The 13,487-nt window shown below is 41.6% G+C and overlaps 1 protein-coding gene across 12 annotated transcripts in view; it reads left to right on the top strand.

Moving 5' to 3' along the window:
* Positions 1 to 13,487, top strand: part of DTNB (dystrobrevin beta) — a 197,085-nt gene that overhangs the window by 102,457 nt on the left and 81,141 nt on the right. For 9 of the 12 annotated variants that reach the window (XM_057396797.1, XM_057396792.1, XM_057396795.1 and 6 more), the window contains 2 exons: positions 1,849 to 1,938; positions 8,651 to 8,738. In XM_057396797.1, the coding sequence (XP_057252780.1) occupies positions 1,849 to 1,938; positions 8,651 to 8,738 (178 nt within the window). Of the gene's footprint in view, positions 1 to 1,848; positions 1,939 to 8,650; positions 8,739 to 13,487 lie in introns of those variants that run through there. The other 3 variants (XM_057396800.1, XM_057396801.1, XM_057396803.1) reach the window with 2 other exon arrangements.

Below are 13,487 nucleotides of genomic sequence, written 5' to 3' on the forward strand. Positions count from 1 at the left end.
AGCCAGGCAAGCTTACCCTGTTCAGAAGTGCGACTGGAAAATCAGATATGTGCTAGGAACAGTGCTCAGACTCACGTTAATTTAATCTGACTCTTATTTTTCTTCCAAAACTAGGGATGCTAATCATTATTAAAGCTGACACCGTTTTGAGTTTAAAATGTGGTCATTTCTGATGGACTTTTTTTATTTTCAAAAAAGCATGCGTACTAAGGTATAATGAAAAAGGTCTTGGAATCTTAATTGTTGTGGTTGCAGCAATGTGCCTGCTATAAAGCATATCTAAAATAAAGCTTTTCAGCACTTGCCAGTAGTGAGGCTTCACAAGTGTAGATTGCTTAAAAATTCTTCTGTGTGGTGGTTAATGTTAAGTCTCCTTCTTATTACAAACCCATTATTACAAAGGTTGCTCATTACCCGGAGGGGAGAATGTGGGTAATTCCAATTTGCCTCTTTTTTATAAGGTCTTATTGTGCTTCTGGCAGACTTCTCTGACATGTTGCTGCACATAACAGAGAAGAAAGAGTTTGTATGCCTGAAAAATGAGGATTCTGTTTTCATAGTATAAGTGTATTGATGCTGAAAGCAATAAATGCCATGTTTATTAGAGCTCTGAAACAAATACTTCCTGGACATGTGTGGAGAAGGAATAACCTGCAGTTTATCAAATGAAAGAGCAGCTTGAATACCTGACATAGAAATGAAAAATGGAATTTCTTGTATGCTTGTATTTTAGGAAGAAATGCATATTATGCTAAGGTAACAGTGATATGTGTCCAAGAATCATTGTTTAGGTAGCAATCTGATCTCACATCTGCATGGGACTTTTCCACTCACAGCAGAGAGTAGTGCTTTCTCTACACATGCACCATTTCATGTGGTGGAAAGGCAGACTGGAATACTGGAGGCAAAACCTCCCCTGGATATGGGGGGGAAATCTGGGATAGAATTGGTATATTGCTCCTTTGAACTGGAGAAGAGAATGTTGCTGCTTTTGTGTGTGGTGCCTGAGATAAAAAAAAGGAGACAATTTTTTTTTATTCTCTCAGGGGTTTTGAGATGCTGCTGTCGTAAGCGTGGTATAAACCGGCATATTTTAGTCCGATCATATAGACAAATAGTTGTTTATGCAGGATTACTTCTGATAGGCATTTCTTGCATTCAGTTTCTATTCATAGGAATATTCAAAACTATAGTACCTTTATTTTTATGAGTCCGCAAAAGAAACCAAAAAAACCCCTGTGCCATTCAATGAATCCCTATTGGAGGTTAGTTCTGTTGATACCAGCTACTGATTTTTTAGGGGGTTTTATCCTCTTCCTCATATTTTTGTTTGATGGACTTGTTATATAAGAGAAAGAGAAGAGGCTGGAAATGTTCAGTTCTCGTTTTTGACATGGTTTGGGGGATTTTCAGAGCTGTTTGCTGGCAGTGAAAAGGTAAGTTCTGTTGGGGCCAGGGCTCCATCCCTAAGCCATGTGGCTTTGGCCGTGCCCAGCCACACCTGTTCCCCTGTTCCCTGAAGACAACATATCCTGGTGGAAATGTCGGAGGCTGCTTGATGCTTTTGATTGTGTTGCTCAGGGCCATCCCACTCTCCCAGAGTGACAGCAGGCTCAGGGAAGCTCCACAGCTGTATTCATTGCATATTTAGGTACCCAAATGTGTCTCCAATCTGTGTTTTAATCATTAACTGCAGAAGGTGTCCTTTTCATGTGACTTGTGGAAACATATTTCCATTTTTAATTACTCATCTGTTTGTTTTAATCTTTAACTGTTTCGTTAACGTTCATTAATTATTTGCTTTGTATTTATGTTCTGTTTGCTTTCTTTTGCCTTCATTGCCACTAGGTTACGGTGCAACCTGGATGCTGCCAGCCGGTTAGCGGATGAGCATGCACTGATAGCCTCCTATGTGACCCGGCTGCAGAGCAGTGCACGGTTAGTGTTAGGAGAGTGTTCCGGGAGCAGTGATGGGTACAGTAATGCTGCTTCCTCTGGGGAGGGATGTTCTAGTCAAAGGCATGTGGCCTCAGTTGACAAATAGAAGGCAGTGTATTTGGTATTCTCTAAAATATGCTGAAAATACACAAACACATATGCACACACACACAAACCCCATCAGATAGCAAGTCTGAATTGGTGTCCATTCCCACCCTGTGTTCACAATGTACAGAATCCCTTACATGGACTGATTAACATCATCCCAAACAGGTTAAAATTTTCTTCTCCGTAACCAGTCTGGAATCTTGTTTCACCAGCAGAAAACTAGTTTCCACCTTAATTTTTTCACAGCCACTTCATGCCCATTCATTCTTGTGCCAGCATTACCCTATAACTCGACCTGTTCTTTCTGTTTACTGCTTTTACCTCTCCTCCCCAAATGCAGTCACAAGTAGATGTCCCATCCTCTCACAGTATTTGTTACTTGGACTAACAAGCAAGCGCTTTCAATCCCATCAACATGACCTGCTGAATATGACTGCTTCTGTCTGTGCCTCTACAAAAAAAAAGTTAATGCATTGAAGAAGTAGTTTGTTTTGTCTCCCTTTTAGTATTTGTGCACGTTTTTATTTCCTGTCTGTATCTATGTAGAGAAATTCTACCCTAAAGCCCCAAAATGCAGCTCTCCCATTTCAGCACAGGACATAGCTAAGAGGTTTTCCATCTTCCACTTTTGGACCTAATTAAATTATGCCTTTACAGAGCTAGAGCTGTGCTGGAAAGGAAAAGGAGGTTTAGTGATCTGGAGGCTATGTGTAAAAGCCTTGCTCTATCCATGTTGTCATCCTCTGGATAATACTTTGAGAGCTCTATTTCATCACTGCTGTGTAAAAATTTGTATTCCCCTCTACATAGCAAAGTGTGTTCTGGCTGTCTAGATCTCTGGGGAAAGTCAGGTTTCTTCTTGGTAGTGAATCACTGTTATTATCACTATCACCTCCTATGAACTGAAAGCCCATAATATTGTCCACAAGACAATAAAAAATAAGGAATTCCATACTCTCACCTTCAGTCAATTACTGTAGCCATAGGATTTCAAGATACAAAGGAGTGCATCTTCAAGAGTATATGATAGGTTGAAATACTGTATGTAGCTCATAGCTGCCATGTTACAACCAGTTGGAGTAGAGGTTCTCAACCTTTTAGGTCCTTAAATTTAATGAAGTCTCTTGGTACTATTACAAGACTAACAGTGTACTCCTTGAAGGAGCCAAACATGAAGAAGATAATTTAAATACTAGTTTCAATGTGCATGGGAGTGTCTTCCAAGTCAGCACAAGAGACTGATGAAATCTGTGCTCCATTGCCACTTGTTTTGATCTTCACCCCTCACCACCCCAGAAATCTGGTATAACAGTATATCTGTCTGCTTTTGACAGGTTGTGTGGAGATCCTAAGTACACTCCAGCCAGCTGTCACAGACTGTCTCTAAGATAACAGTAAATCTCATTTACAGACAGGTTTTCCTGTAATAACCGTCACTTTGCTTCCCCTCTTCTGTTCTCCTGCTTGTATCTGCTCTGGGCTGTTGTTGGAGACAAGGTATGGGACTGCAGTTCTGGCCCAGTTGCTCCTTACAGCCCCTCTCCTGCCAGGGCAGCATAACCATCAGGACCCGAAAAGACCTTTACAGCATCTTCTCTGTCGTCTCACACCAGTCTGCAGGCATTTGGACATTTAAGAGGCTTTTAGGCAATGTCCTAGGCTTTAACTTCTGGTCAGCCCTGAAGTGATCCATCAGTTGGGCTAGATGATTGTTGTAGGTCCCTTCCAACTGAAATAGCCTATCCTATCCTATCCTATCCTATCCTATCCTATCCTATCCTATCCTATCCTATCCTATCCTATCCTATCCATATAATTCTGTTTGGAAGAGACCTTAAAAGCTCATCTAGTTCCAACCCCCTGCCACGGGCAGGGACACCTTCCACTAGACCAGGTTGTTCAAAGCCCTGTCCATCCTGGCCTTGAACACTGCCAGGGATGGGGCAGCCACAGCTTCTCTGGACAACCTGGCCAGGGCCTCACCACCCTCAACATAAACAATTCCTTATATCTAGTCTGAATCACCCGTCTTTCAGTTTAAAGCCATTACCCTTGTTCATCCCTGTGCTAAACTGCTGAGCCTAATACCTTGTTTCTCTAAAAATAGAACTTTCAGAGAACACTGTGATGGAGAAGCCACTCATTTCATTGACAGTCTGTCCCAGTGATAAATGATGACTCTTAAAGAGGAGCCCTACTTCGAATCTCAACTTACCTTTTTCCACTGCCAGTCACTGATTTTGTGTATACTTACTTTTGCTCTTTATCACTCAGTGTCCTTTCCTATCATTCAGCCAAACTTTGAGAGCCTTTAAGCCATGACTAGCTAGATTCCTAAGATTTTTCATCATATTAAATATTTAATTCATTGTTGTCCTCCAACCAAGAAGTCGATCCAAGCTACAGAAGGAATATAGCAAACAGAACTCAGTGGACTTCATTTATTTTATGATAGTATACTTTTTTTTTACCTACTGTATTCTAGTGGCAACAAGCCAAATTGGTTAAGTGCTTTTTGAAGAAATAATGGAAAATCCCTACCCTAAAGGATGTGCTGCAGGCAGACAGCTGCAGAGTGCAGCAGATGACACCATATACAGTTTGAAAGCTTACGGAGCTGATAAGTTGTGCTTTATTACTTGGGCAGTCATTTGTTACATGTTTTTTAAGCTCAACATTCATAGCTTACATTCCACATAGTTCAGCAAGCCTGCTTTATCTCTGGCCCCATGAGGCCTCTATTACAGCTCCACTTTTCACCACAAAAATGAAGTAGCCCTACCTGGAGTGTCAGCATTTTTGTGTATTCTGCGCTTCTGGCAGAAGACAACTGGCCACAGGATTTGTATTGTTTATTTTTGGTCAGTTGATCTAGGTGGATGGATGGGTGGTTAGCTGCTTGGCTGGTTTGATTTGGTTTCTTTTAAATTCCTGACTCTCTGGAACTGCACTTGTCTGCAGCACTCCTGGTTTTAAAAGGAAAAGATCATTTTTCTTGAAGATACTCTGTCCCCAGGATCCTTACTCTTGTCTCACCATCAGTTGACACCTGGGCCATGTGGCCCTTCAGGTCAGTGCTGAAGAATCAGCCATGCCTTCTCTTGCTGTCCTCTGATACTTCCCAGCATCGTAAGTTCCTAAGCAGTATTGGAAAGAGCTTAAGATCTCAAACTTGCCCCCATGATGTATCGTCTCTTACATCCTTTACTGACTGCCCATCATTAGCCAATACTTTGGTTGTCCAACCTCATTTTTGTGTTAGTGTTTGACAGCAGGGCACTGCCTTTCTCTCTACAGACTGCATTTGACCCCATTTTGATGGGCATGGTTTCATGGTTTGGTCAGCCTCAAGCTGACCAAAGTGCAGAGTGCTGGTTTTTAGCTTCTCCTCTGCCCATTCATCCTGCCAGTGCACCCACTCTCGCCACTCTGTTGACTCCTGGGGTTTATGCAGCCACCTGCCGAGCTGGCTCAGGGAACAGCCCTGGCAAAAAAAACAAGCTATTGCTTTGTCTGGTCACTCTTAAGCCAATTCAGTTTCTTTCACTGGCTCATCACATTGCCCCAGCATCTCTGCCCACGCAGCAGAGGAGGGCAGAGGCCGAGAGCATCCCTTTCGTGCCTGCACACGTTGTGTTAGAACAGGGTGACTGCAGCAGCGATGCTTCCTGCACGTGTTCATCACATTGTCCCAGATATTTCCATTGACACTTGAAAATCAGCATCACTTCACCCTCTCTCTCTCCCCTCGGGGTGCTCATGTTCTGTGGCTCCCAACAGTCTGGTTCTGTCTCATTTTCTCAGTGCCTCTGCAACAGACCTGGAATGGCCCAAGATTGATGCTTCCTTGTGAATGTCAAAGCCTCCCCGTGGCAGACCCTTCCATCTGCATTACCTATGTGCTATGATCTGCATCTCCAAAGGAAGAAGCGGGAGTGCTCAAGAAATAACTGACTAATCAGTGCTGTATAAGTAGCACAATACCTGGCACAGTATTTTTAAGATTGCAAAGTCTATAATATTGCCTTATTATCAAAATTCTGCTGTGAAGATCTCTGAGCTCTCACTCACGTACTGTCCTCCCTTCTGAGCTCTGGCCTTAAACCAGGCTTATTCGTTCCCTTTGCTGCCTTACCTGTTCTTGAACTGCTGTCCTCATGTCTGTGTGTTGGCTGTTCCTCCAGGACCGTTCCGCACAGGTAGCTTTGGATAACGAAGGGGCTTGCTCAGGCAGGGGAAGGTTCGCAGCCTGCAGGGCTGCTGTTGTCCAAAAGGACAGGGAGCTCCATGGAGTGCCACTCACAAGAGCGTTTTCAGGGCGGGAATCTTTCACAATGTCTCCACAGAAATTAAAACTGCAAAGTGAGTTTTTCTTCATGATGTGATGTAAAGAGTTCTGGGTATTGGTTAGATTGCATTTTATGCCCTCTCTGCAGCTGTAGGCTGCACTGGTGGTTCATCTGTTCAGACTGGTTTATATTAAAGAATATGCAGGAGGGCCAGGAGCTGTACCGGAACTCCATTTCGTATCCATCTGGGAAATATTTCTGATTGCAAAAGTAATTTTTTTTTTAATTATTATTACTATTTTTTTAACTACAGGTTTTCTTCAAGAAAGGTCCAGGAGCTGGGAGAGGTATTAGGAAATGCCAGGTTATGGAAAGGGCAGAAGGGACGGATGATCTGCATTCCTATAAAAGCACAAAAAAACTTTGACAGCCAAAATTGCAGAGGAAAGCTAAACAAAACCAATGTCAAATTCAGAAAGTGGTGTGGGAAAGATTGTTCTTCAACAAAACAAAGAAATGAGAAAATGAATTAGTCTGAAGGTGTGTGAGGAGTTCATCAAGCCAAGCGTAAAACTCTGGGTTTTCTTCTCTTCAATCTGTTTATGCTCATTGTAGACCCATCTGTGTAAACTGTAGTCATATATCTATTAAATTCAGTTTGATGTTTCTACATCATCTCAAACTCATCATCTGGCAAACTTTCAGGATCTTAAAAGCTATCAAGTTGTTAAATCTGGTGTTGCAAAAAAAGAAATGAAATCTACATTTTTAAAATAAACATAATGAATGCAATACAGATTTGGTTCTTTAAGATAAACATAAATCTGAAATCTGAATAATGTAAACATAAATCTGTGAAATTAAGCTTAAAGAAATATAAATTATCTTGTGAAGTGGTAATAAAAGTAGCTTTTGCAGTGCACTGGGTGTGCATCTCTTTTCCTCTGCTGCTGCTTGTGGTGTAATTCTGGCCCCAAATTTTGCTGCAGGCACACACGAGTACGGCGCTGCGTTATTTACAGCAGCCAGTGTGGTACTTGTGAATGCCACCTGAAACATATGCATAGCATGAGGCTGTGTTGCAACAAGGAACACATTGCTCATTTCCACATTAAACCTGGACTGTTTTCAGTTTATTCCCTATTAATGGAAGACTGTGGTGAGAAATCTTTGTACAGTAGCAAGACAACAAGCAACTATTGAATAGTTTGGTTAGATGTTGACTTAAAAAGCTGCTCTTTCATTTGGCTGATTCTCTGTGGCAAGGCCACTGTGCATCAAAACTGAGCTGGTCATGGATCTTAATGTTAGCTGGTTTCAATTAATACACCCTGAAAAGTATCATTTGTCCCCTTGTATGTGTATAGTTTAAAAGATAATTATTTGTGAATTGTAGAAACTAATGAGACACTAGATGGGGTGACCACACTAGGCTGATCATGTTAATGGTTAACACACACAGAGGAGATGATGCTCATGTTAAAGGTGAGAAAGATCCCTGTGTGCCTTTCACTTCTTAATCCTGGGGATCTGCCCCATTTGCTCTCTCTCCTTTTTCTGTTTCAGAATTCAGTGTCCCTTTCTTCTTTCACCACATGATGCTGTCACTGCTGCTGATGATTATTTGAGATATTTTTTTAGTACCTCTTTCAGCAACATTTCCAAGACATCTCAGCTACAGCCTGTCAGCTTGAGGCAGTGCAATGCAGAGGGAACTCTTTCATCCTTTGCTATATGAGGTGTGAAAGACCAAGTCTCACATCACCACATCTTGTACTTTCAGGTGTTGTAAGGGTAGTAAGTCAGGTGTAAGTCAGGCTGACTTACAAAGTGTTCTTTGCATTTAAGTTGATGTTGTTCAGTGATACAGTCCATTGTTTTTAGGTCAGCATGATTCCCCCTGTTCTTCCTTCTGGAAATCATCCTGACTCTGACACGTCATCCTGTGTTTCCTGAGGACAAAGCTTTTCTCGGTTATTTAGCTATTGGCCCCTTTTTACCTTGAATAAACCAAAAGGGTTTGCAAAAAAGCTCCTCAGAAACAAATTAAATTTGTTCCTACTGATGTGCATTTATGAACTGTTGAAAACAAGTCATTTTAATCATATAAAACTGGAATATGTGAATCCTGGAGAAAATACTACTAGGCAGAAGCAGAATGAAAAAGGGAATAATCTACATTATTTCCAGTGTGACTCTTTTTATTTCCCGTCTCTGTCGCTGCAATAATACATCCTTTCCTCTATCATCCCCTGGTATGAGTAATACCTGGAGGCGGCGGATACTGATGGGGTGTTTTGGGTTTTCCTTGGCAGTGTCCTGGACAGCCCCGGCAGGCTGGACGAGGAGCACAGGCTGATCGCCAGATACGCCGCCCGGCTGGCTGCTGAAGCTGGAAATGCAGTAAGTGAATATTCATCCCTCTTTACCAGCTGTGGAATACGGAAGGTGTTTTCAGAGTCTAATTAGTAGTTTAATGCTAATAGCAGCGTGAAATTGTCAGTTTTTTGTTTATTCAGCCGATGTGAAGGAGCAGGATGTGTTCCTTGTTTTCAGCAGAAATACTGCGCTCACAGGCCGCAGGGGAAGAGCAGGGAAGTGGGAAACAACACCACAGACTGTCAGAAATGAGGTCAGAGGCGAATAAGCAGATTAGTCCTACTTAGTCTAGAGAAGAATAAATACATAGATTCCCAAGGAAAACAAATTGTGGAACAAACGTTATGGAAGATATTTATTCCAGAAGGAAGGAGCCTGAGAGGGTGAAAGGAAGGTATTTTTGATGTTTGCAGTCTCTTAGAATAGAAGAAACTAAAGGAAACAGCCAGTTTTAAATTGGTAAAAATAAATACTGCTTAGCAGCAAATTGCTAAAGGAGATCATGGCAATTAAGAACTTCCTGAAATTCCACAGAATATTTGCAGTCTAGCTAGATGAGGAAGTACCCGCCTTTGCTGTTTTAGCCGTATGAAAGGAGAGGAGTGTTTGCAGGAGCAATTTCCCATGTCACCAAGTGGCAGTGGGTCTCCATCAAGTCATGGCTGCTGTTTCACAACACTTCCACTGAGCATGCCACTTAGAAGCACCTTGGCTTAGCACAAACTCCAAAAACTGGCTCCTCTTTCTGTCTGACAAAGGTGCACATCCTTAGGCCTGCTGTAGCAGCTTGGAACAGGCTGCACCAGAATTTCTTCCTGATATCTAACCTGAACTCCCTCTGTTTAAGTTTGAACCCATTACCCCTTATCACTACAATCCCTGATGAAGAGTCTCTCTCCAGCATCCTTGTAGACCCCCTTCAGATACTGGAAGGCTGCTACGAGGTCGCCAGTCTTCCATAGTAAATGAATTGTAGTAAGGAAATGTTTGTTTCTTTGCAAGAAGTGATAGGACAAGAAGAAATGGCCTCAAGTTGCACCAGGGGAGGTTTAGGTTGGATATCAGGAAAAATTTCTTCACTGAAAGTGTTGTCAAGCATTGGAACAGGCTGCCCAGGGAATTTGTTGAGTCACCATCCCTGGAGGGATTTAAAAGATGTATAGATGTGGCACGAACATTGTTCAGTGGTGGGCTTGGACTCAGTGATCCTAAAGGTCTTTTCCAACGTAAATGATTCTATGATTCTGTGATACCGCAAAACTGTAATTTTCTGTGTACTATGTCAGATAGAGCCCTTGTCTTCCACCACTGCCAGCAGTAGCAATGACGTCTCCAAGGCATCTTACCACTGTGGCAGAGCATGTGTCCTGCCACATGTTAGCATGGCTAGAGACACATCTTAAAATCAGTGTCCTTGTTCCCCTTTTCTTTACATATTTGTCATATAAATACTTTCACGTCCTTTCCCACAAGGTAGGCTTATGCCTCCTCATGATTTCTTTCGTGTGTGTGTTCAGCCGATAATCTTTGTCATATGGATGTGACCAGATATTTCTCTTTTGTAAAACTTTAATAAAAAAGAAATTACATTTTTTAAACCTTTTTAACTGTCAGTTCCCATTATCTCTGTCAAATGGTATGTTTGCATTTCTGAAGCTATCTAGTTCACTAGGACTATGTTCATGTTGAAATATTAAAGCAACACAGTGCAAACTTCCTGGCTTAGATGGAAAAGGAGGGGATTTCTATGTAATCTTCATATAAAATTGAAGTCGTTGAGACAGTAAGTGCTGAATCACTTTCACTCTGGAAGATAGTGGAAGAATTCTTACTCATTACTTGGCTTTTTCTGGTAGTAGTAAAGATGTATTGTGAAAACTGAAGAGTTACAATATTGGTTCTGAACGAACCCAATCTTTTAAAAATCTGTAGACTGCCTCAGCCTGTTTCTGCTACTTTGTAGTTCTGAAAGAAGTCAAAAATGAAGCAACTTCTTTGGGCGTAAAGAAAGGAGTATTTACAGTTTATTGAGACTTTTCAAAGACCTGCAGCAAATTACTGCTTTCTTTTCATCCAAATAAGTCACATCACAGGGTAGATGTCAAAGTGCTGCCAGGAATTGAAGTGTGGTAGAAAAAGTTGGTAAAAGTAGTAATAGTGTGTTTCCACTGCAACCAAAGCTTAACAGCAAGGAATCCAAAAGTTATTTACTGGGTCCAATCTCTATTCACCATCCAGAAATACTAATCAGCTGAAATGGATATATTTTTCATATTTTAAAGGAATTAGAGTTTAAGTGCTCTGCTTCATGGCAGGTTCTAATTATTTCTTGCCAACAGGAGATCCTCCCTCCCTAGCCAGCAGTTTGTATGAGTAGTGGCCAAGTTGGCCATTGCAGCTTGGTGGAGGAGCATCCTGCTGAGCTTTGGGATGGCATGCCGAGTCTGCAGGGCTTACTTCTGAGGAAATGGAATAGCTGAGATTTGTCAGCCACAGTTGTGGGTTTTTAATACTCTTCTTGCAACATTAAAACACGGAGAACAGGAGTAAATTAGAGGCTGGGAAATTCCAAACCAAAAAAACTGAAAGGAAAAAAAAGGAACATTTGTTTCTTCTCATAAAGAATTAAAATAGGGAACATCAAATGAAAATCCCAATATAATAAACATTTCAGAGATCCAGCAGGAGAAAGATGCTCATTGAGTATATGGTACCCAGGCTACCAGCTTTAGAGTAATGACACAGTAGGATGTGCGGGCAAGGGAATGGTGTACATAGCAGAAATACACTGCATAACAGCATAAAGATATCACAGAAAAAGAGAAGAACTTGTGGGTTGAAATTACAAATTCTTAGTAAATAAATACCAACACCCTGATTAGCTGGTGGTAGTGAGCAGGAAATGTTGAGATAAGACAAGCTGCAAATTTAGGACAGGTAAGTAACAGTAGGAGATTTCAGCTGCCCACATAGGAACTAAACCTATGCCTTTTCAGAGGGAAATTCAGAAACACTTTGGAATGCAGTAAATGATGCTGCTTTGAACAACTTGTTTTAGAATCCACAGAAAGATGCACTCCTGGATTTGGTCTGGAGTGGTGCATCAGGATGAGTTTGAGTGGTGTTAACTGTGCTAGCTGGTTTGTAGTGGTAACTATCACATACTTAGCTTTAACAGCAGGAGAGGGCATACCAAGTAAATCCAGTACACAGATATACAAGAAAGGGGACTGTGTAAAAACTATTAGAAAAAATCCTAAAAGTGTCAGTCCAAAAAGCAGGAAGCCTGTGAGCTGCCTGGAGGCTGTTAAAAATCCTGTATTAGAAGCTCAGGAAGTCTGTATCGCTGGCAGAGGGAAGAGATCCTCCTCTATTCAGAGCTGGTGGGGCTACATCAGCGGTACTGTGTCTGGTGTGGGGCTCTGCAGTGCAAGAAGGACATGGGCATACTGGAGCAAGGGCAGGAGAGACCACTAAGATAGTTGGTGGCTGTAGTACATGACATACAAGGAGAGGCTGAGAGCTGGGTATGTTCAGGATGGAGAAGAGAAAGCAAAGGAGGATCTTACTGCTGTCTGCAGCTACCTGATGAGCCAGACATATGGGGACCTGTCGCACAGCCAGGGTCAGCCCACCAGAAGTGCACAGTGAAAGGACAACAGAAACAGAAGTTGCACAAAAGGAAATTCCAACTATAAATTAAGAAAAAATTTTCACTATGATAATAGTCAGATATTGTTGTCCAAGAGGTTGCCCAGAGAAAAACTGGAATCTTCCTCCTTGGAGACATTCAGAGCTCAACTAGACAAGTTCTTGAGCAACCTGTTGTGAATTGGCATGTGGACTAGAAATCTCCAAAGGTTCTTTCTCAACTGTATTTTTTCTATTAACTTGGACCTTAATAAAAGTGTAGAATGGAAATGAGCACCATGCAGGTGTTATGGAATGTTTGTCAATGGAGATTTTAAAACCAATATAGACCAGTATCTGCTGGGGATAATGTGAACAAAATCATTTCTTGATGTCCTCTCCAGCCCTTCCTCTGAGATCTAACACGGTTCATTTTTTAACACGCTCTAACTGCTAGAAATTAAGATGATCCCAAATACAGACTGTTCATACCACAACAGCCTAATGCAAAGTTTCGTGCTCTTTTCTTTGAAGCAGTTAGCAGTGGTCGCTACTGGAAATTTATGCTGGGCTATGAGGCAATGGATCTGACTCAGTCCATCAGTTTCTACTTTTTCTCAAATTAGGTAGAATGTTAGAACTGCCTTCTGCAGGCTTATTACTATAATAAATGTTGCTTGTCATATGAATGCAAATACATTGCATCATTTTTTAGGGAAAATGCCTTTGCTTGAAGTCTTTGGGACAAAATAATTTGAGACAGATCTCAGAGTTAATTCTTGAAATCAAGTCTGTTTCTTCTTAAAGAATAAAAATCAATAGGGAGGGAGGAGAAGAAAGGAGAATGCATCATTTGTCTCTTGATACGTGCAAGTTGCTCAGTAGTGCAGCAGAGGCTGATGGCATGCAACCAGCGCAATTACGCACTTCTAGACAGCAGCTGAGCCTGTGTTCACTTAAACAAGTCCTGACTGGGCCACTCTTGTTTTCTTCAAGCCAGTCTTCAGATGACAAAATCCCTTTTATTGAATTTACGTTGCTCGGGGCTATGCCTGCTCTACCGGTTTGGTCACAGCAGAGTGCTGTGCATTAAAATAACTGTTGGCTGCCTCCACCATACTGGTTAGTTAGAAAGCATAAGAG

The sequence above is a fragment of the Pezoporus wallicus genome, unplaced genomic scaffold, assembly GCF_028554395.1.
Source record: "Pezoporus wallicus isolate ANWC-B61680 ecotype Strahan unplaced genomic scaffold, APGP_CSIRO_Pwel_v1 contig_7265, whole genome shotgun sequence".
Lineage (NCBI taxonomy): Eukaryota > Metazoa > Chordata > Aves > Psittaciformes > Psittacidae > Pezoporus > Pezoporus wallicus.